Here is a 20,506-nt window from a genome sequence, read left to right on the forward strand (position 1 = left end):
GCGCTGGCTGGCTGACCCCTGCCCCACCCAAGTCCCTGCCTCTCTGCTTGCCTACACGCACCGAGCTGTGCTGGGCCCTGCGTCCCCCGCTTCCCGTCTCATCCTCAGTGACATCTTTTTACCCCGACAGTCACCTCAGATGGCTCCTCCTCCGGGCAGCCTCCCCGGTCCCCCACCGGCCGGGGGCCTCTGCTCACGGCACCTCTGGGCCGTGCGCGCCGTCGGTGGGAGGGGGCAGGGCCGCACCTCCTCTAGCCCCCGAGGCCCAGGCCCGGGGGGAGGATGCACCGCGGTCACAGGAACCTCCCTGCTGCTGGGCCCGGGCAGGGGGACGAGAGGGCTCACCTGTGAGCTCGGCCCGCAGAGCGGACGGCGCCTTGAGCGTCTTGGACTCAGTGGCCGAGGCCGCCTCGTACTCTAGCTCCCGGTAGTAGATCCTGTATCCCTGCAGGAGGCCGTTCAGGCTCTCGTCCCTCGGGGGCTGCAAAGACACCAGTCAGGGCACCTGGATTCACGTGTGGCCGCCTGGCTAGGAGGGGTGCACCAGTCCACACGGAGGGCCCTCAGCTGTTTGCAAGAAAACAGGCAGGTGTCACACTGATGAGGGCACTCGGGGGGGACAGGGCCTGCTGTGCGGCTGTTTCCCTGGAGCCTGGGGCTTCTGGTGCTGGTGAGTGCAGCACAGGCATCTCATCCACGTCCAGTCCAAACCCCCGAGCCCCAGGGCTGAGGCCAGAGACCGTGGCCCAGGTCACAGACGGGTGAGGAAGCTGGCTGTAGTGGGCCAACCCAGGACCTGAAGGGAACCGGGGATGTGGCCTGGCTCTGCATCGTCCGCTGTTGGCCTCACCCCGTCCCCTCAGTCCCTGTCCCTTCTGTCCACCCAGGCCGTGGCCGTCTCACTGGGAACCTCACTGACCCCTCCGTGTGCCCAGTCACCCCCACTCTGCCCGACTCAGGCACAGGCTGGAACCCACACCTCCCTCTTCCATGTCAGCGCATGACGGCGGGGCTCGTCTGACTCTTAAGAACCCGGTGGAAGCCAGGTGACAGGTAGCTCGGTGATGAGGCTCAGCTCGAGGGAGAACGTGAGCCCAGGACCCGTGCAAACCCACTCTGGGCGCAGGGTCTGGTCAGGCGGGGCCCCGCCGACTGTCCCTTTCCCTGTGGCTGACAGATCTGTCAGTAGAAGAAAGGTCGTCTCATTCCACACGGAATCCCAGTGAGGCCACGGCACCGACCCCGGTCTTAGGGGCTTCGGGCTCCAGTTTCCCCTCTGGGATCCTCAGCGAGTAAAGGATCAAACCTCCCAAACTGTGACCAGACAGACGGACCAAGGGCATGCCCATGACCCCTGGCTGGAGGGGTCACGAGGCCTTGGCCGGGGACAGGGACGCTCCCTGGATTCCTGTGACTCTACAAGGCCACTGCCTAAGTGACGCCACTGCGCCTTGGTACACAGCGTCCTGGTGCCTGAATGGAGGCCACAGCTTTGGTAGGAAAGCCCCTCTGTTGTTGGTTGAACTGTGTCCCCACAAGAGATACGCTGACGTCCTAACCCCCGGTACCTATGGACGTGAGACCTCGTCTGGAAAAAGGGTCTCTGCAGATGTAATCAAGTTAGGAAGAGGCCACACAGTGGTAGGGAGGGCCCTAAGGAAATGACTGGCTTCTTCTGGGAGGGCAATTCCATCTTATTTGTCTAAGTCCTTAATGCACTTGCCTTTTAATTCAGCAGTTACACGTCTGGAAATCGATGCTACACAAACATTTGCAGGTGTGCTGTCCTGAGTCCTACAAATACAAGCTCGGGACTAACCCCCGCCCCCCCCCCAAAGAAAACAACGCCTAAACCAATCCTCTCTGGGTCTTTCCAATGACACGAAGACAACAGGACGACCTTCCAGCTGGAAGGGCACTGACAGCAAAATTGCTTGCAAACATAATCTCAGACTTTGGACTCATGAACACCGTCAGGTATTATAAGTTAATTCGCACGGGCACCTAAATGTTCAACGTGATGGATCCATGAAGACAAAGCACATTTTAAGAGGCAATATACAATCTAGCCATTATCTGACAAATGCTGAGACTATAAACAGACCCAAAGATGAGGACGTTTAGACATAAGGAGGATGTCACGTGAAGGCAGAGGCGGAAGCTGGAGGGATGCGTCTAGAAGCCAAGGAGCACCGAGGACGGCCGCGGCCACCAGAAGCTGGGGAGAGGCAGGGAGGGTGCCCCCTGTGTCTTCAGAGCTAACCGACACCTTGATCTTGGACTCTGGCCTTCAGAACTGTGGGACAGTAGAGCCCTGTTGTGCTCAGGCGCCCAGTTTGCAGTGACCTGTTACGGCAGCCCCGGGACACCCGCGGGCTTTGCTGTCCGAACTCTCACCCTTCAGTCCTAGTCCCTGAACCCAGGCGCCCCCAGGATCTGATGTTCACACGAGTCCGTTCTCTGTGACTTCTTGCTACTCCGTCCCAAACCCAGGAACCAAGCGGATGTGGACAGTGTGGGATCCTTGGCTCCCCAGACTCTCCAGCGGGACAGCGCAGACAGCAAGCGTGGTTCCCGAGACACGGGGGGGCCCTGCACACACTGGCGCACGTGCCAGAGTCACCACGTTGTCGCCAGCGACAGCTGCCGCGTGCTCCCTCGAGCCCGGGCGCTGCACTGCGGCTCTGCTGCGGCCCTGACATCCTCACGGTGCTTCCCGGGTCCTCGGTGACTTCCTCACCTCACGATAAGCACCTCGGCAGGTCACTTTCCCCATCAGACGCAGACACGCGTGCCTGGGAAACTTGAGCGGACTCGCCACATGGACAATCCCCACGTGTCCATCTTGTTGGAGGAGCCCAGCAAATCCAATTAAACGACACTCCTCCTGGCTGAGGGGCGACAGACCCCAGCGTGAGCTCAGGGGCAGAGAGCCACCAGGAGGGCCGCGTCAGAGCCGCCAATGGCCCCGAGCATGTCTCCTTGAGGAGCCTGTCCAGGCTCTGCCCACCAGGGGCCGGAGGGGACGGGCTGCTGGGCACGTGCGGGCCTTGGCTCCAGACCCTCCGCGGGTGCACGGGGAGCTGTGTCTCGGGGCAGGACTGTTCTCTGGGAGGGGCTGTTTCCGTTTCCCTGCCGACCTTTCTCAGCCACCACACCCAGCACAGAGGACCTGGGGGCTGGCTCACCTCCAGCCCCTTCCCTTCTGGTTCTGGCCGCCTTAGCAGGACCCTGGGGCCCCCCCTGAACACTGCGGACTGTCAGGCCAGAACCGCAAAACCAGAGCCCAGGGACTGCCAGGTCAGGTGGGTCTCCCGTTTTGCTCTTCCCTCACAGGGTTGCCAGATGTAGCCAATGCAAACACCGGGCACCCAGTTGAATTTGAATCTCAGAACCGTCATCGATGTGAAGTTTACGTTAACGGGACGTGGGCGGGCTAGCTACAGGCACACCTCGCTTTACTGCACTCACAGATACTGTGTTTCTTACCGATTGAGGGTCCGTGGCAGCCCTGAGTCAAGCAAGTCTATCAGCGCCATTTTCCAGCAGTGTCTGCTCACTCCGTGTCTCTGTGGCACATTGTGGTAATTCTCACAATAGCTAAAGCTCTTTCATTACTGTTGTATTTGTTAGGGTGGCCGTTGGTGTGACTGCTATGACTCACTGAAGGCTCAGATGACGGTCAGCATTTTCTAGCAATAAAGTATTTTTCATTCAATCAAGTACATTGTCTTGTCTTGACATACTGCTATTGCCCACTTAACAGACTACAGTAAACATCACTTTTACATGCACTGAGAAACCAAAAAAGGCGTGTGATTCGCTTCACTGCCAGAATCTCTTCATTGTGGTGGTCTGGAACCAGACCCCCGATATTTCCAAGGCGTGACCGCTGCCGCCCCTTTGCCTGAGTGCTGGCCACTGACACCCACAGGTGGAAATGTCTTTAAAATCCACTCACAGTCACAGAGTTAATGACGTGAAAGGCAAGGTGGACCAGCACAGACCTGGTGTCTCCTGGATGGCGTGTGTGGACAGGCGACCAGCAGGGCACACAGGGTCCCTGGGACACACGCCTGTCTGTCCGGCCCCAGTGGCTGAACCACGACCTTGACCACTTTCTACAGCATTGGGCTGTCTGATCTCTCCCTCAGCCGTTCCCAAAACGAAGCCCAAATCGACAGACAGCGAGGAACGCGGGAAGCTGAGTGCTCTCAGGAAGGGAGGTGAGGACAGGGGTGAAGCCCGGGGGTCTGACTGGGGGGCGGGTGAGAGGTTCTGTTTCTTGTTATGTTTTTTTTTTTCTTTTGCGGTACGCGGGCCTCTCACTGTTGTGGCCTCTCCCGTTGCGGAGCACAGGCTCCGGACGCGCAGGCTCAGCGGCCATGGCTCACGGGCCCAGCCGCTCTGTGGCATGTGGGATCTTCCCGGACCAGGGAATGAACCCGCGTCCCCTGCATCGGCAGGCGGACTCTCAACCACTGCGCCACCAGGGAAGCCCATCTTGTTATGGTTTTTATTTTATTTTATTTTACTAAATTTTGTCCTTTTCTTTCTTACCAATTTTGATGGACAAAACCTCAGTGTTGGTGATGCGGAAGCATCCCTGTGAGAGGGCCCATCACCGGGCGTCCTGGGATGTCCCTCTGCTTTCTCTCCAGCCGGCCCAGCCTTTGGGCTCCTGTCCTGGTTGCTGTCCCACTCTGAGGACTGCAGCGTTTCAGATCCTTCCCTTAATACGGGGCGTTGCCGACGTGTTGTTTGTTTCTTTTTTTCCCAGATTTCTCCCTTTAGAGTTCACAGAGTTGTTTTCAGAATCGCTTTTAGGGTTTTTATGTTGTACCACCCTCCCCTATTTAAACATTGGTTCCGTGTGGTAAAGGCGGACACCACTCAGCGTTTAACGCTAATTGATGCCAGAGACAGGGTCGGTGCTAATGCATCACAACAGAGGCTGAGACGCAAATCGTGTGTGTGTGTTTGTGTGCGCACAACACACGCACATCTATTCATAAGGACGGAAGGTGGCAATCTGCCCCGTCAACTCTAGTCCTGTTTTCTTATTGGCTACAGTGGAGACCAATTACAATCCTTATTCTGTAGGGCTCCTTTCAAACACAACTCTTATAACATGTGACAGAACGTTTATTTCACCCCCTTCTTTAAAAAATGCAATGGATGGAAAAGTTGGAAAAGTCTACGTGTAAGAATAAAAGGAGAGACGTTTCTCCACCCAACACCTAAGCTGTACAGAGAAGGTCCGGGACACGGCGATGCATTCTCCGTGGCCCTCTGCCGACTAAGGCCAAGCAATTCCAGGGCCTCTGACCCTGGGGACCCCAGGTTGCTCACAGATGCGGCCCCTGAGGGAGGGGGGAGGCCTGGACCCCACAAGTCCCCCCACAGTGGAGACACTAGGCTGAGGCCCACCAGGTGGTCAGCAGAGCTCCTCTGCTGCAGGGGGGACCTGTCTGCACCACCGAGCCCTGCGCCACTGCCGGGGAGCACAGCGCTCGCCCCAGCCCTGTCTTCTAGCGCTGACCCACTCAGCAGGTCGATGACACGTCCTGAGTTATGACACACGAAGCGCCAGAAAGGGAGGGCTCACCGCAGACTGGAGCATCAGAGAGAAACATACAGGGCACGCAACCGTGGAGCTGGCCCTCGTGGGAGGAGGGGCTTTGATGGGGGAGAAAAGGCAGCCCACCTAGTGGAGGTGCAGGGATGGGCGGGGCTCAGGCGGCAGTGGGCAGGGGGGGCGGTGTCACTAGGAGCAACCGGCCAGGGCATCGATCGGCACTGAGCCGGGACAGGCTGGGTCCTGCGCCGTTCCCCGCGTGGGCGGCCCTGCCAGGCCCATCTGGAGCTGAACTCCAGGAGACGGGCCTGAACGGAGAGTCCTCAAGTCCATAGGACCCTGTTAATCGGGAAGATGCCCGGCTACGAGAGACAAAACCTGGGGCGGGGGGCTTTTGCTTCCCCTCTCCTGGGAGGCTGTGCCCGGCACCCAGGCTCACGTGAGGCACCGGCTGGGCACCCAGGGAGCCCCGGTCCACCCAGGTGACGCCAGCGTCCTGCCTGAGAGTCCCGGGGCATCGTTGCTGCAGAGGAGGTGGGAAGGGAGGGGCGGTGACGATGAGAAACCCCAGGCTTCCCTCTCTGGGGTCTGAGCTGAAGACAGGCAGGTGGGCAGAGCCGTCTCAAGTCCCAGCCCAGCAATGTCACCCTGGTCACCTTCCAGGCCTCTACACAGGCCCAGATTATGGTCATGGCAGCTGCAGGCACCCAGACCCCCGCAGGGAGCCTGCAAAGGCCCAGGCCTGACCCTACAGACACGCAGGCCTGAGATGGGATGACAGTGAGAGAAATTGACTTTCAGGGAGTGGGGAGCTTGGGAGGAATGGGAAGGACTGGATTCAACTCCCCCAAAAGATCCAACAGGCAGGATGCTGGGAGTTTGCGAAAATAACAATGTCCTCCCTGGGGACCAAATGCGGCTCTGGAACCAGCGGCAAACACCCGGTCCCCAGCCTATGTCCACACCTAGGGGGGTTGGGGTGCCGGGGACAGGGGAAGGGGCAGAGGCTGCCGATCCCAGGCTCAAACCCTTCCTGGAGGAGAGGATGCTGCAGGGGTGTGAGGAGAGGCCGAGCCCCAAGTCCCGAGGCACACCTGCTGCAGCTGCGGGCAGGTCCACACCTGGCCGCACCAGAAACCGTGCCCCCCGTGATGCCCTCCCAGCAGGAGCCGTACCAGCCCGGGGAGGAGGGGCAGGTGGTCGCACAGCCTGGAGGGCGGCCTCTCTGAAGGCCTCACTCAGTGAGGCTCTCATGACCCACGGCGATGCACAAGGCCCGCCTGCCTGCGTGGGATCCTGGACAGGGTTTAACCACACTTTCTGTTCCTCAAGCTTGGAATAAACCATCTGTCATATGTGAGAGGCCTCTACGACTCTGGGTGTCCTGGGAGGTCCCAGTAGGGCAGCTCCGTGTGACCCACAGAGAGTTCCAGAAGCAGTGGGCCCAGTTCAAGTCCTGGCTCTGCGATGGCCTTGCAGGGCAGGCTCAGGCTGGTGCACAACCTCCGGGGCTCAACCCTGTACCTGCTCTGTGTGGAAGCTGGCCTAGGTGGTCTCTAGGGGGTTTCTGAACAGAAGTCTCTCTTCGCACGTGCAGACCTTTCTCCCAGCCCTTGGCCCTGACGCTGCCGTTCCTGTGGTTTCTGATTTAGCATGTGCCGTGGAGGCCGGGCCTTGCCTGTGTCGTGTTCGTTTCTATCTTCCCACAGCCCCTCTGCCAGGCCTGGGACACAGCAGGCGCTTAGTCAGCGCTTGTGGGGGTGTGCTGGGTGTGCTCACGTCAAGGCGACACCACCTCTGGCTGACTTCATCCTGGATCAGCCATCTGTACGGGCAGACACTTGAAGGGGCTAGGGTCCCCTCTAAAATCATCTTCACTCTGCCTTTTGCACGTCAGAAGTTCTACCAGCAGGCTTTTTGGGGGTCCAGAGCAGTTTTTCAGTTTTCGAAGCCCCCGTTAAAATGCAGATGAGCTGGTCAGAGTGCACTGGCCTTGATGGCCCACTCCAGTGGGCCGGAAGGGAACCGAGAGCTGGGGACGGCCAGGAGGATGAGGGCGGGCGTCTTGTAGGCGGCAGGGTTGAGCGGAGGGAAGGGCCCGGGTGGGGAGGGGGCAGGACTCCCACCACGAGCCTCAGTCCTGGCCGAGCACTCGGCGATGGGCTGGAGCCGGTGCAGCGGGCTTTCCCAGACCAGGCAGGTCTGGGGGGACCTGGGCTTGGGGAGGGTCCACATGGAGTCTGAGGCCTCACGGTGAGTATGAGACAGAACTGGAACTCAGCTGCTGCCGTCCTGAGGCCTGAGCCCATGACTTCCCGTGACTTCCGTTTCCTGGAGCACAGAACAGGGATTCCCTCTGACGCCTGTGGGGTTAAGTCCCGATGGTTCAGTGGAGCACAGGAGGCCCTAGAGAACCCGGCTCCATCGTGCCTTCCCTTGAAACACAGAACCAAAGCCCGGTAGCCGTCACACCTCCAAGCGTTTGCTCTGGCTGTACGTGATGTTTGCATAGTCGTCTTCCTGCCTTTTACTGGGGGAGTGAGGCAGGCGATAGATGGGCCCCAGGCTGAGCAGCTGGAGTTTGTCCCCTGTGGGGGGACAAGGGCAGAGAGAAGCTGAGCCCTGCCCAGATAAAAGATAAAGAGACCACGTATTTCTCATTCTTGAGGTCAAGGAGACCTGCCCCGACTACACATGTGCAGAAAGGCCCCTCGGAGGTCAAAAGGGACGGGGTGCCACCCCACAGCAGGTGATGTCAACCTACCCATAGGCCTCTTCACCAGAATCCACCTTGGCTAAGAGATGCGCGCGCACACATGGGAGGACTCCGAGATAAACCAAATACGGACTCAGAACCAGGCAAAGCTAGATGACTGGCTAAAGGAAACCTGGAAGAAATGCCCCATAGAAGTGATTCAAACTACCACAGGGGCGCAGCTCTCTCTCTGCGTCCACCCGTGTGAGTCCATTCACACATATCCTTTTTCCTCCTAATAAACACTTTACTCGTTTCACAACTTTCCATCTCTTTGTGGGAATTCACTTCTATAAAGCCGATGGGCCAGGGCCTTGTCCTTGGCCACTGGTCTAGTGGCCAGGATTCAGGACTCTCACTGTGGCAACCTGACTTCAATCTCTGGCCGGGGAACTGAAATGCTGCTTCAGGCCGCCGCAGGCCGAGGCCACCTGAGATCAGGAGGACCATTCATCCTGTCACCTCCCACCTCCCTCTGGCCAGACTCAGCTGTTCCCCTCTGCTGGCTTCGCACTAATGCGCATAGAGCTCAATGAACTACATGGAAGGTCTTCAAGGTCTGGAATCTGTCCTGTTCACCTCAAGGTGCTCAGCACCCCAAGCCGGAGCTGGTCCTCTGCAGACAACAGAGCAAGTGGTGAGGAAAGGGACAAAGGCCAAGAGCTGTCCTGAAGAGGCCCCGCCGTCCTGCCCCCTCTGCCCAGGCAGCCGCAACACTCCTCTTGGGAAGGCGTCCTGTACAGCACTGAGTCCCCCCTCCCCCGAGTCCATCGTGCATGATGTGATCTGTCCCTTAGGACGTTTTCTCTGCTAGAAAACAGCCTCAAAATCCACTGCAGTCACACGAGGGGAAATGCATTTGAGTGACAGACTGTGTGGCCCGCTGGAGGTTTCGGAACAGCCAGCTTAATGTTGTGATCAATTCAGGGATGTGAATGCCCAGTATGAGCTGTACTCAGTGTGCACACAAAGCCACCGCCGTCTAGAATAGACATGCAAATCCTCAGATTCCAAACAGCACTGGACCCGCGAAAGGCACAGATTGATCATCCTACTAAGAGGAATCACATCTGACAGGCAGCCCATTCAAATGGGTCAACGGCCTTGAAATTACAGGCAGTGTTTTCATTTTTAAACAGATTACAAAAAAAAAAAAGTTTACAGGTGAAACATTTCATTTGGAATGCAAATCTATATTTAAATGTAGTTCCTTTGTTCTGCTCACTCTGATTTAGTAAATTACTCGTAATTTTAATTATACTTCAATTGCCTGGCAGTTGACAGGCATTTATTTCCACAATGCATCATCCTGACCACCTCCTGTTCAGGCTTCCTGGAATTAGTTTGTTCTGCTGGGGTCTGAAGGCGGACAGCTGACAGACACACATGCCAAGCGCCTTTCGTGCGGTTCTCGCCACTTCACAGAGTGTTCTAGCCGCAGCTGAGGGCTTGCAGCCCAGCGGCCAGAGGTGGGATGGCCGGGCTGACAGCCAGCACCTCGTCCACGGCCATGTATGCGGGGGCAGTGAGGTGACATAGCCCTGAGCCGCTGCCTTCACAGAAAAGGAGCTCACCTAGTTACTGGGCAGCCAGACCCCAAGCCGAACCACAAAGCACAAACCTGGCAGCATTCAGCACAGCCCGAAGGACCCATCTGCTTTTGGTTGATCACATTAGTGGAGGGTGGGAAACAGAAGCGCTCGGGACCTTGAATTTCCATTTTGAATGTTTCCCACCTCCCATCAGAGACCCAGATGGAAGTCAGGGCTGTTGAGGTCTAACAGGCCTTGGATCAGAGACCTTGCAGTGACGTCAGAGGTCACCTTTGACCTCCTGTTTTTATGGAGCAGGAAGCTGGAGCCAGAGAGGCCTCTGGGGATCAGAGTCACGCAATGGCAAACTGGGGCCTGCAGACTGAGCCCGGGCCCTGGTCCTCTCCTGGGGCTCCCTGCCCCTTTCCGTCCCGCCCTTTCTTCCTGTGCCAGTGCAGTGCACCTGGCTGAGATAAGCCCCCTCCACTCTCCAAGGCCACGTCCAGACCGTTATTTGTGCTTGGTTCCCGCTGATTCTGGATGTGATTCCGGCATTATCTAGACGATTATCATCAACCCAGAGGAAGACTCTCCTGCCCACACAGACCACAGAGGCCACTCCTAGGCAGACCTCAGCTGCCCATGGCTCGAACCCAGACCACAGCCCTGCCCTCTGTCTGCCCTCCCCACGGCCTGCTGGCTGTAGGCACTGCCCCCGCCCAGGACGGCGGCCCCCATTCTGGACGCAGGAGCTTCCCTTGTTGGCCAGATGCTGTGCCCATGCTCATCACCGCCCTTGGCCCCTGCCCGTCGGTCTGTGTGCCTGCCCGGTCCAGCTCCAGCCCTGCTCCTGAATTAGCCCCCCGCGCCCTGGCTGGATCCCTCGCCCTCCGCTGGGCTCGCCCTCGGGCAGGGCAGCCTGCCTTGGCGGTTCTGCCCCTCGTTATTTCTGCCCTCAAGGCACCTCAGTGTTAGCGAAAATGATCCAGAAGCGGAAGTAAGGCAAAGAGAGGGGAGCAGGTGCTTTCAGTGTTGTGTTAGAGCGCTGTTAACAGCTCACCGAGGATCGTTTGATTATTTAGGAGAAGGTTCCTTGGTTTGACTAAACACTTGGAACTAACAAAGATACATGTCACCCTGTTGATGTTTTGCCTGGCTGGAATTAATTTCTGTACAAACGATAACCCGGTAGGACGTGAACCAATCTTGCCACAGGAGCCTTGCTCTGTCTGCATCCTTCTCCAAAGCTCAGCCCGTCTGTGCTCTGGGCAGCCCCCTTGCCGCCCTGCTGGTCCCCTCAGTGCGCTGGGCACGAGTCCATTACGCATGCCGCGACAGTCCCGCACTTCCCGTCTTGGAAGTTACACTCACCATTTCCCCGCACGGTGTGCAAGCCTGACTGGCGTGTCCCCTTTGTCCCACTCCACCCCGATCCGGGGCCCAGCAGGTGCCAGCTGACCACACGGTCGCATGAACGGTTTTACCATGGGATTCTGGGGCCCTTACCTGCCACTGGATCAGAACAGACGAGGTGGTGTGTGGCGTCACAGAGACAGAGCTCGGAGGCTCCCCTGGAACTGAAATACGAGAAAGAAGAAGGCAAGGATGAGGCGGTTCTGCCTGTGCTCGGCGGCCGCTTGGGCCAGCTCTCTCCCGGTCCCGGTCAGGAGGAAGGGCCAGGCCCAGCCCCCGAGAGCCGGGGAAAGCTGGCCAGCCAGCATCCAGCCTCCCTCTTCCCTGGGGATGCCCTGCCCCCACCCGCCAGCCTGTGTCCAGGAGAGAAGGAACCTAATCCCGGTCGGGCGATCACAGCTCACGTCCCTGACCTTCCCCCCAGGCGGACCCCCAAGACAGACACGCGAGTCTGGATCTCTCCACGGGGAGCTGCTCACACCAGAGGAGGTGCCCGGAGAGCCCCTGCACTTCCCAGATCTCCCCGGGGGCCACCCCTCCCCCCAGAGTAGGAGCATGATTTTTTTGAGGTACTCAGGTCAGAGCGACTTCCGAACAGGACAAGTGATCAAGCCAGGCCACAGTGCCCTTGGCTTTAAACACGGACGTGACTGTCAGGGACGGAGGCTGACCTCCGGGGGCTGGAGGGACGTTGGCCCCGGGCTGGGTCTCGGTGGCGGCTCTGCCCTGCTCCCTGGGGGACAAGGTGACCCCTGCCCACAGCCCTGCCCTGCTCTCTGGAGCGTCTGCCATGCCCAGCAGGCCTTCCTGACACCCCTTCCCCACCTCCGCCCCCGCTGGGCCTGTGCGGCCCTGTCTCAGCAGTCGGACTGGCCTCCTTACGGCTGCCCCACGGTGACATCCTGACACCCGACACACGGTTAAGGTTCAGAAGTAGGCTTTGAGGAGAATGAATGAGGAGTTCTCCCCGCCCCGCCCCGCCCCCAGGGTGTGTCTGGCACACCATCCCGACGTGGCCCCGGGTCCCTGCTCTGTGAGTCTCCCCTGCACCTGCCAGGCCTCCCCGTCCCGCCCAGGGACAGCTCTCTACCCTGCGCCCTCCGACCTCCTGCTGTTCTATCTTAAGACCCTGATCCAGTTTTCCTGATCACACAGGATTACAATTACGGGGCGGTCTCAGTACCCTAAACACTGTTATAAGGAAACGTTTATTAGCAAACCATCCCCAGGCTCCCAAGCCCCTTCCCCAGCACAAGGCTGCCCACCCCTGGAGTCAGTCTCTGCCTAGAGCTGGACTTTGAGAGGATGCAATGAAAACACAAGGCCGTTCCATGGCAAAGAGAAATCGCAAATCTCCGAAAAGGAAGATGACACGATAAAGGCATCCAAAGGAGTGATCTGAATATGAAAGGGGTGAGAGAGGCCGTCTTCTGACTGAGCCCGTGAGGGGCGGAGGGGGGCTGGAGGGGGCGTCCTGCTTCCACAGTCCTTCTCGAGACCCCCCCCCCAAACCAGCGTGCTGCATTTTCTTTCTTCTAACCATCAGTGCTCAGCTGAAGTGGAACCTTGGTTGTGTGAAACGTGGGGTTAAAGCGGGAGCCACAAAAGACAACCTTGGTGTCCCCAGGGCCAGGTCCCGCCCCTCCTCCCCGCAGGTAGGGCTGCAGGCTCCTGTGAGCTCAGCAGGCACGTCCCCGTCAGGATCACCAGCGGGCCCTGGTGGCTTCTGCTCTGTTGCAAATAGTCTCTGCGTGCCCCTGAAGAGCTAGAAGGGTCCCTGGAACCCCTTAGCTGGACCTTCAGGTCACTGGCGGCCTGGTGTTGGAGAAGCCGCCCTCCCAGGTTACAGAAAGAGCAGAGCTGAAGGTGGGGGGTCCCGGGGCGAGTGGGCGGACACGGGCTGGGTTGAGCCTCGTTCCCCTGCTGCGTTAACGGGGGGAGAGGGTGCTCGGGGCAGGTCTGGGGATTATCATAAAGCACCGCTGGGCGAGCTGCAGTCCGGGACCAGAGCCCAGCACTGTTACGCAGCAGCATTCCTTTCCAACCCAAGCACCCACCTGTCTGCTGGGCGGACTTGAGGAGACCGTCTCCCAGATCCCTTGAGCCTGGTTTGATTATCGATTGCCAAACAAACTCACAACGGATCTTCAGGCCCAATTCCTCTGAGCAGGACAGGGCGGGTGCAAAGCCACCTGGAGCTGTTAGGGGGTCTCACTTCCATCACTTAACTGTGCTTTTGTCAAGTGACAAAACTGGGTGGCTTGTGAATGAGAAAAATGGGGAAAACCTCTTAAAACGCAACTACCCCACGACATCTATCTTTAATGACCCTATCAATTATTCAGTCTCAGGGATGCTAATGGATGGTCGGTCGGGGTTTGGAAGCCAATCAAAGAAACCTCCTCCATTTGGAAGCCCTTGAAGTCTCGATTTACGGCCCTGGGCTGTACAGGAGCGCCCAGCTTCTGCTGCTAATTGAATTCCACTGCCCACGGCCACTGCCCCCACTCCCCGGGTTGACCCCTTCCTGGCCCAAGATGAGAGTGGGTCTCTCTAGGAGCCAGGGTTCCGGGGCACAAAGGCGGCAGCGGGAAGCGGGCCCCCTTGCTCACCGTCCTGCAGCGTGGTTACCGCCTCTGTCTCCGCGCTGAAGTCGCTGTCCCCAATGTCATTGGTGGCCTTCAGGCGCAGCTTGTAGGAGGTGAAGGGCCTCAGCCTGAAACACGGAAGGGACCCGTGACCGCAGAGCCCTCCGCCTGTCCGCGGGCCCGGGTGGCCGCGAGGAGCGGGCATTCTGGGGCTGCGGCTGAATCTCGCCCGGCAGCAGCGAGCCGGGCGCCCGGGACTGTCTGGGGAGCAGCTCCCAGCACCAGCCCTGGCTCACTGGCCGGTCTAGGGAGACAGGAGATTCCCGGGGTGGGGGGAGCCCAGAACTTCCCAGCAGGGGGATTGGAGTGCTTGCCTAGGGCTCCTGGGAAGGGACTACCACTTCCTGCACTCAGAGACACCTGTGCGCAGCAAATCGCTGCTCTCGGAGCAGCGCGGAGGACTTCCCGGGAGACGCTGATCACACCGGCGCAGGCTCGGAGCATCGGAGCACGGGGAGCAGGCGCGCACCTCCTCCCGCAGCCCAGCGCTCCTCCGCGGAGCTCCGTGCCAGCCCCGCCGGGGCCTGGCTCCAGGGGCTGCCCCTGCCCCTCCCCCTCCCGCCGACGGAGCCGCGCTCGAGCAGCGCCGCCCCATCTAGGCCGCAGGGCGGCTCTGCAGGGTAGAGCCGTCACGATTCCTGTTTCACGGCGAGGAGATAGAGGCCCCCGCCCTCCGCCCGAGGACTGGTCAGTGGCTGGGGGTCGGAGGCCGGAAGAGGGGTCTCGCCCTGAAGTGACACTGCCTCCCACCTTAAGTACGGCCAAGACAGTGTTGGCTGTCCATGTGAAACGATGTCCCCCTCGGCCCACGGATGAGACTTTCGGGACATCAATGCACTCCTTGGTGCCACCACTGCAGGCTTCCCCTCTCCCTTCCATCCTTCCTCCGTCTCATCCATCCATCCATCCTCCCACCCACCCAGACGGTCCGTGTGCTCAGCGCAGAGCCACACTGACGACTGAGGCTTCAGACAAACTCCGCCGTGTGGACGACACACAGACCTTCACCCAGTGCCCCGGCGGCGCCTCCCTAGCTCAGCCCCTTTCAGCACCCAGCTGGCTGGCCGGCCGCTGTCACCGCCCCTTGGGTTTTACTTCCAGAGCAGCAGACGAGGGCCCTGCGTCCCCCCTTCCCTCCCAGCAGCGGCTGTGTCTCAGGCAGTGGCCCCGCTGTCCTCCCCATTTCCCGGACCCGAAGATCCGAAGTGATTCTAGACGCTCCCTCCCCGTCCCTCGAGTCCAAACCATCCCCAAGTTTCCTCAACTTGGTCTAAGCACAGCCCTCGCTGCCTCAGACCAGCCCTTCCCCTGGCTCTGACCCAGCCTGTAGACCAGTGGTTTTCAAACTGAGCACTGAGGAACCCCTGAGACTCCGAGGGACCCTCTGGGTGTCCGGGGCCTCCATTCCCCCTGCATCAACCAACAGCAGCTCCACTTCCATCTGGTCTGTAACTGGTTCTGGGTGACACTTCGTTTAGAGAAAGGATTCTGCTTTTTGAAACACTGACAACCATTTTTGGAAACCAAGATCAGAAAAGTTTTCTCTGCCTCTGTTTTCAAATCGCCTCCTGCGTAAGACCGATGACAGCGGTCCTCTGTGAGCTGACACCTCGGGGGGCGCTCTTGCTTCCCAGCCCCCCAGAGCCGAGTGCACCCTGCTGCTCGCTAGTCCATCGGCGCCCCGATTCCACAGCCAGGAACAGCGCTGACGGCCAACGCTGCCTCGGCCCTGGCTTTAGTGGAGACGCTTCTGAAGTCCCACCCTGAAGGACGGTCTGGTTTTGGGGCGACACCCTTTATTCAGTTAAAACAGACAAGTAAGCTCCCATCTGTCCCCAGCTTCCCAGGAGGGATGTCACGAATGGTGGAGGTAACCACGTGTTTCCTCCCCCGGCCTCCATCTCACCCCGTCTCCCCATCTGGGCTGACAGCAGCGCCCACGCCATGAGGCTGTTGCTGGGATGGGTTCTGGGGCGGAGGGGAGTCTGGCCCACAGCCGGCGCTCAGAACCGAGAAGTGGTCGTAGTGCTCTTGCCCGGCAGGTGCCAGCTTCACCAGCTCCAGGCGATGCCTGGCCCCTGCCCACTGTCCCCGACGCCCCGTTCATTTCCTCGTCTCCTCCATCACAATTTGTAAGTAACTGTTTCCTTGACGACTGTCTTCTTTACAAGACTCAGGACTCCTTGGGGACAGGGACCAAGGCCTCATTTATTGCCTTGTCCCCGGCACCAATGGCAGTGCCTGGCACCCCGGAGGTGCTCAGTGAATCCCCGCAGAAGGGATGAATGGCTGGGGTGACCTTATCTGTCTCTGAAGTTTCTTGGGAGGGTTGAATAAGAGGACACGTGAATATCAGCACAGGTCCGGCAGGTGGTAGGTGCCCCGGCAATGACCCTTGTGTTTATATGGAGCACTTTTATTATCTAGTGCGCTGCCATTTAGAACACAGCAGTGCATCTGATTTATTACATTATATTCAGTACGTCACTGTTCTCTAATGGTTCCGGAAGCTGAGGCCAAAGGTCAAGCTCTTGAAGACCACCCTTTCTTTCCTGACCTCCGGGGTCTCCAGGAGGCGGGGGCACAGCAGCGGAGCAGTAAAGGATGTCTGATGGCTGGATGACATCTGATGACAGGTCTGTGACAGACGGGCTGGGACGAGGAGCCTGGGAAGCGGAGCTCCCGGCATCAGACCTGCGCTGTGCAGGCTCTCCCGCTTCACGGGACCCATGACTGTCCCTGGGAGTTGCAGGGGACAGGGAGGCGTCTGAGCTGCAGGACTTACCCTCTCAGTAGGAAGCCCTGCCAGGCGCCTGAAAACAGGCGAAGAGCGACTTGGAGGCCGTGAAGGGAGCGGCCATCGCCCTGGAGAGGTTACCACGGTCACCGTGTCCGCCTCCTGGTCTCCGTCCTCCGCAGGCGCCTCATGTCTGTGGAGCTGCTCCTTTGGATTACTGGTCTACCTTCTACCCTGAGCACACCCTCATCGCCCCGTCCATCCCAGCCCCTCGCTCCCTCCGGGCTCGCCCCTGGGCACAACAGGACTTCACGACTGCCTGATAAATGAATAAGGAACAAGCCCTCCGATGTCCCCCAGTTCTGCCCTCTGTTCACTCTTCCAGGCCTCCTTGAGCCTCTGCTTTGGAGTCGGCCCCAAGCAGGAAGTTAAATTCTGGCCCTGCCACTCCTAACTGGGGCACGCCATTTAATGTCTCTGAGTCTCACTCAGTTCATCTATGAAAACAGAGGTAATGATACCCACGCTTCCAGGGGAAGTTAAATGACACAACCCACCCCATGAAGTCTGGCAATCAGTCACACAGTAGGCGCTCAATACATTTTACTTTCTCTTTCCTGTCTTCCCAGAGGCTGCCGGAGAGGGCAGGTCCAGGGGAACAGCAGGGCCCACGGTTACTGGACACACAGCTGTCACTGGAGCCCACGCCATCCCTGCTCTGTCCTAAAGGGACATCCAGAACGTCCACGTGGCTCTGTGCTCAGAGCTCTTCTCTTCAGCTACACTGCATTTCTATGGGATGCAACCATCAACCAGAAACCGGTGATGCTGAAATAGGTCCCTCAGACCCAACCCCTCCCAGTGCTCTGGACCCACAGTCACCAGAGGTAGGTATAGGTACAAGATGTGGATCGTTAAACTTTTTGTTTTACACTTTTGTTTAAATGTTTTATGTTTTTTTGGCCACTAGCAGACTTCGTGCAACTGGCAAAAGTCAAATGTAAAAAGAATGTTTAAAAAAAAAGAAGGAGTGGGGCTTCCCTGGTGGCGCAGTGGTTGAAAGTCCGCCTGCCAATGCAGGGGACGCAGGTTTGTGCCCCGGTCTGGGAAGATCCCACATGCCGCAGAGCGGCTGGGCCCGTGAGCCATGGCCGCTGAGCCTGTGCGTCCGGAGCCTGTGCTCCGCAACGGGAGAGGCCACAGCAGTGAGAGGCCCCCGTAACGCAAAAAAAAAAAAAAAAAGAAGAAGGAGAATGTAGCTGTCAGGACGATGAGGCAGGCAGGGAGATGACCCGGTGGCAGTGAACAAGACGTCGCTTTCCCGGGATCCTGCCCGCGACATGTTTTCTACTGAGGGGGGGGAACCATGTGTCCTGGTTCTGGCCCACTAGGAAACTGACAACAGTGTCTCCTGCACCAAATTAAACTGTCTGTCCTGAAACATGGACCTCTCCTTTCCAACGCAAAGTCCCAAGCACACCATTGGTCTGTTGGAGGCTCCATGACAGGAGAGGCAGTTGGATTTTATCGCTCTTCTTTCACATGTTTACACGAGGAGGTGGGGTTATTTATGACCGAGGGCACATTCTAACGAAGCCAGGCGCCCAGCGCACTGGAGTGTGCTGTACAAAGTAAGCTGGGCATCCTGGCCACGCTCGCCCAACCCCCAACCCCCAGGCGGCACAGGAGAATCCTGGCCCGGGGTGTGTGTCTGCAGCAGAGTGCCTTCCTCTGCAGGAGGAGCTGTGCCTTGTGGCTCCCACGGCTGTCGTAAGGCTGGCGGGCTCCGCGGGGACAGGCTTTGACTATTCTGGGGGCCTTGTTACTTGGCCGTCCATTCACTGCTGTTGGTCACTGAGGCAAATCTTCGACCCAGAGCTGAGAGGAACCACAGGATGGTTCCTCCAGCCCGTGTTTCGCTCCTCCAAGGTCCCATGGCCACTCAGGGGTAGACGGACTGCTGAGAGCTTGGGGTGTAGATGATAAACACTGTTTGCTACATCTGGACCCGCGTAAATTAGCTGGGTGCTGGTTTGCATCCGTGAAGCTTGGGGCTACAGGCCCAGGGAACGTCCGAAACACAAAGGGATCCCCTCCCCCATTCAGAGAAGCTGAGGCCCCTTCGCTGCTTGAGACACGTCTGCTGCCCCCTGTCCTCGTCTGCACGACGGAAATAATAAAAAGTCTGGTCTGTACCCCATAGGCCTTTCTCTCCACGTGGACGACCTGGGGGACAACACGTGGGAATTGTTCTGGAACTGATGGAGGGCTGGGTGATGCTGAGATGGTGATGGTGGCGATGACAATGACAGCAAGGGAGATGGCGCGGGAGGCTTCACCACCAGGCCGCCGTGGGGAGCGTCTCGGAGGGGCGCGTCCACACTGATGCCATTCCAGCCTCATCTTCCCACCACGAGGAGGGTGGTTACAGCTGCCGTGACTGTCACTAGCGCTCTAAACCCCTACTCACCAGCAGACGGACCTGAACAAATGTCGCCTCTAAGTGGCAGGCAGTGACCTCGGCCCTTCCGGGGGCAGAACGTGTGCATAGGGACCGTCCATCCCTCATCTTCAGACAGAGCTGAGAGCTTTTTGGGTCATGGGATGAGGGAGTCACTCAGACCAGGTATATCACTTGGGGTCCCAGGAGGCCGCAGCTCTAAGTGGTGAGCTGCCTTCCTTCTGGGCCCGTGGCTGCCTCTGAAGGTCACCTCCAAAGGGGGCGCGCGTTCCGTGCGCCAAAGCAGAGCTGCCGGGAGGTCCCTGCGAGCCGCCCGCGCTACTCCTGCTCATCCCATCAGGGTGCAGGCCGGCCGCACAGCCTCCCGGGCGGGCAGTGACAGTGGCCACCGCCGCCTGGAGCCGACAACACCCGCCGTGGGCGCCAGCTTCACCCCCGTCGGTGCCGGCTCCTTGGACCAGGGGGCGTGGTCCCCTTCTCCTTCAGCCCCGCTGCTGGCACACGTAGGAGGGAGTGACAGATCCACGCTCCAACCCCATCCCTGAGCTGCGCCTCCGGGGGTCTCTGAGGATGGCACAGCTCATGGCCTCTGCTCCGCGGACAGCAGACTGGCGGCCTTGCGAGGGGGAGGGTGGCGTGCCCAGGGAGGCCCACATGTGCTCCCTGCTGGCTGGGCAGGGCTGCAGGCAAGGTACCAAAGCGACCTCTGACCCTGTTCCTCACCCGTGGAACTGGGACGGCAGTTCCTGGAGCGGTCGTGGGGATTCCACGGGCAGGTGGACGTGAGTGCGGCACGGTACCCGGCACGGGGCTCGTTCTGAACGACGAGAGGACCTCGGTCCGCCTAGGAAACCATGGTCCTGGCCTCCTCCGTCCTCCTGGGAGGTCCTGGCAGGGGTTCTAGCACCCACGGGGGACAGTGGGACCCACTACTTAGTAGCCGCTCCCCAGCCCCGGAGCATGAGCCTGGCAGAAAGTGACAAGGCCAGGGCCGGGCGGGAAGTACAGTGAAGATGCCAAGGCGTCTCCCCGGGCTGCCGCCATCACCCTCCCAGGCGGGGTCTTCCACGCGGGCGGACGTGAGGACGCAGGGCCCGAGGCCACTTCCTAGACCTGCCCGTCTAGACTGTTCCATCTGTAGGATTCTGGCGGGCGACGTAACCCCGCCCAGCCCTAGTCTCCTTCACCGTAAGGAGGGGGGCAGCCGAGAGAAGGAGCCCAGGTGGGATCACGATGCAGCGGGTCCAGCTGCGGCCGGCGGTGCAGCCCCTCCCTCCTGCCCAGCAGTTCACCAGACAGCTGGCTCGGGGGGCGGGGCTCTGATCCTGCCCCATCCGCCGTCACTAAGGAACGGCGGCCCCCAGGCGGAATCTGTCCACCTT

General features: G+C 59.3%; 1 protein-coding gene across 1 annotated transcript in view; it reads right to left on the reverse strand.

Annotated features, from left to right (window-relative positions):
* The window catches only part of SDK1 (sidekick cell adhesion molecule 1), a gene marked incomplete at its 5' end in the record, with an annotated part of 846,211 nt that overhangs the window by 63,701 nt on the left and 762,004 nt on the right, over positions 1-20,506 (reverse strand). The window contains 3 exons of the mRNA XM_082645911.1: positions 346-481; positions 11,372-11,442; positions 13,891-13,994. Coding sequence (XP_082502037.1) covers positions 346-481; positions 11,372-11,442; positions 13,891-13,994 — 311 coding nt within the window. The remainder of the gene's footprint in view (positions 1-345; positions 482-11,371; positions 11,443-13,890; positions 13,995-20,506) is intronic.

This window comes from Mesoplodon mirus (assembly GCF_964341445.2).
Source record: "Mesoplodon mirus genome assembly, chromosome: 15".
NCBI classification, from domain to species: Eukaryota; Metazoa; Chordata; class Mammalia; order Artiodactyla; family Ziphiidae; genus Mesoplodon; species Mesoplodon mirus.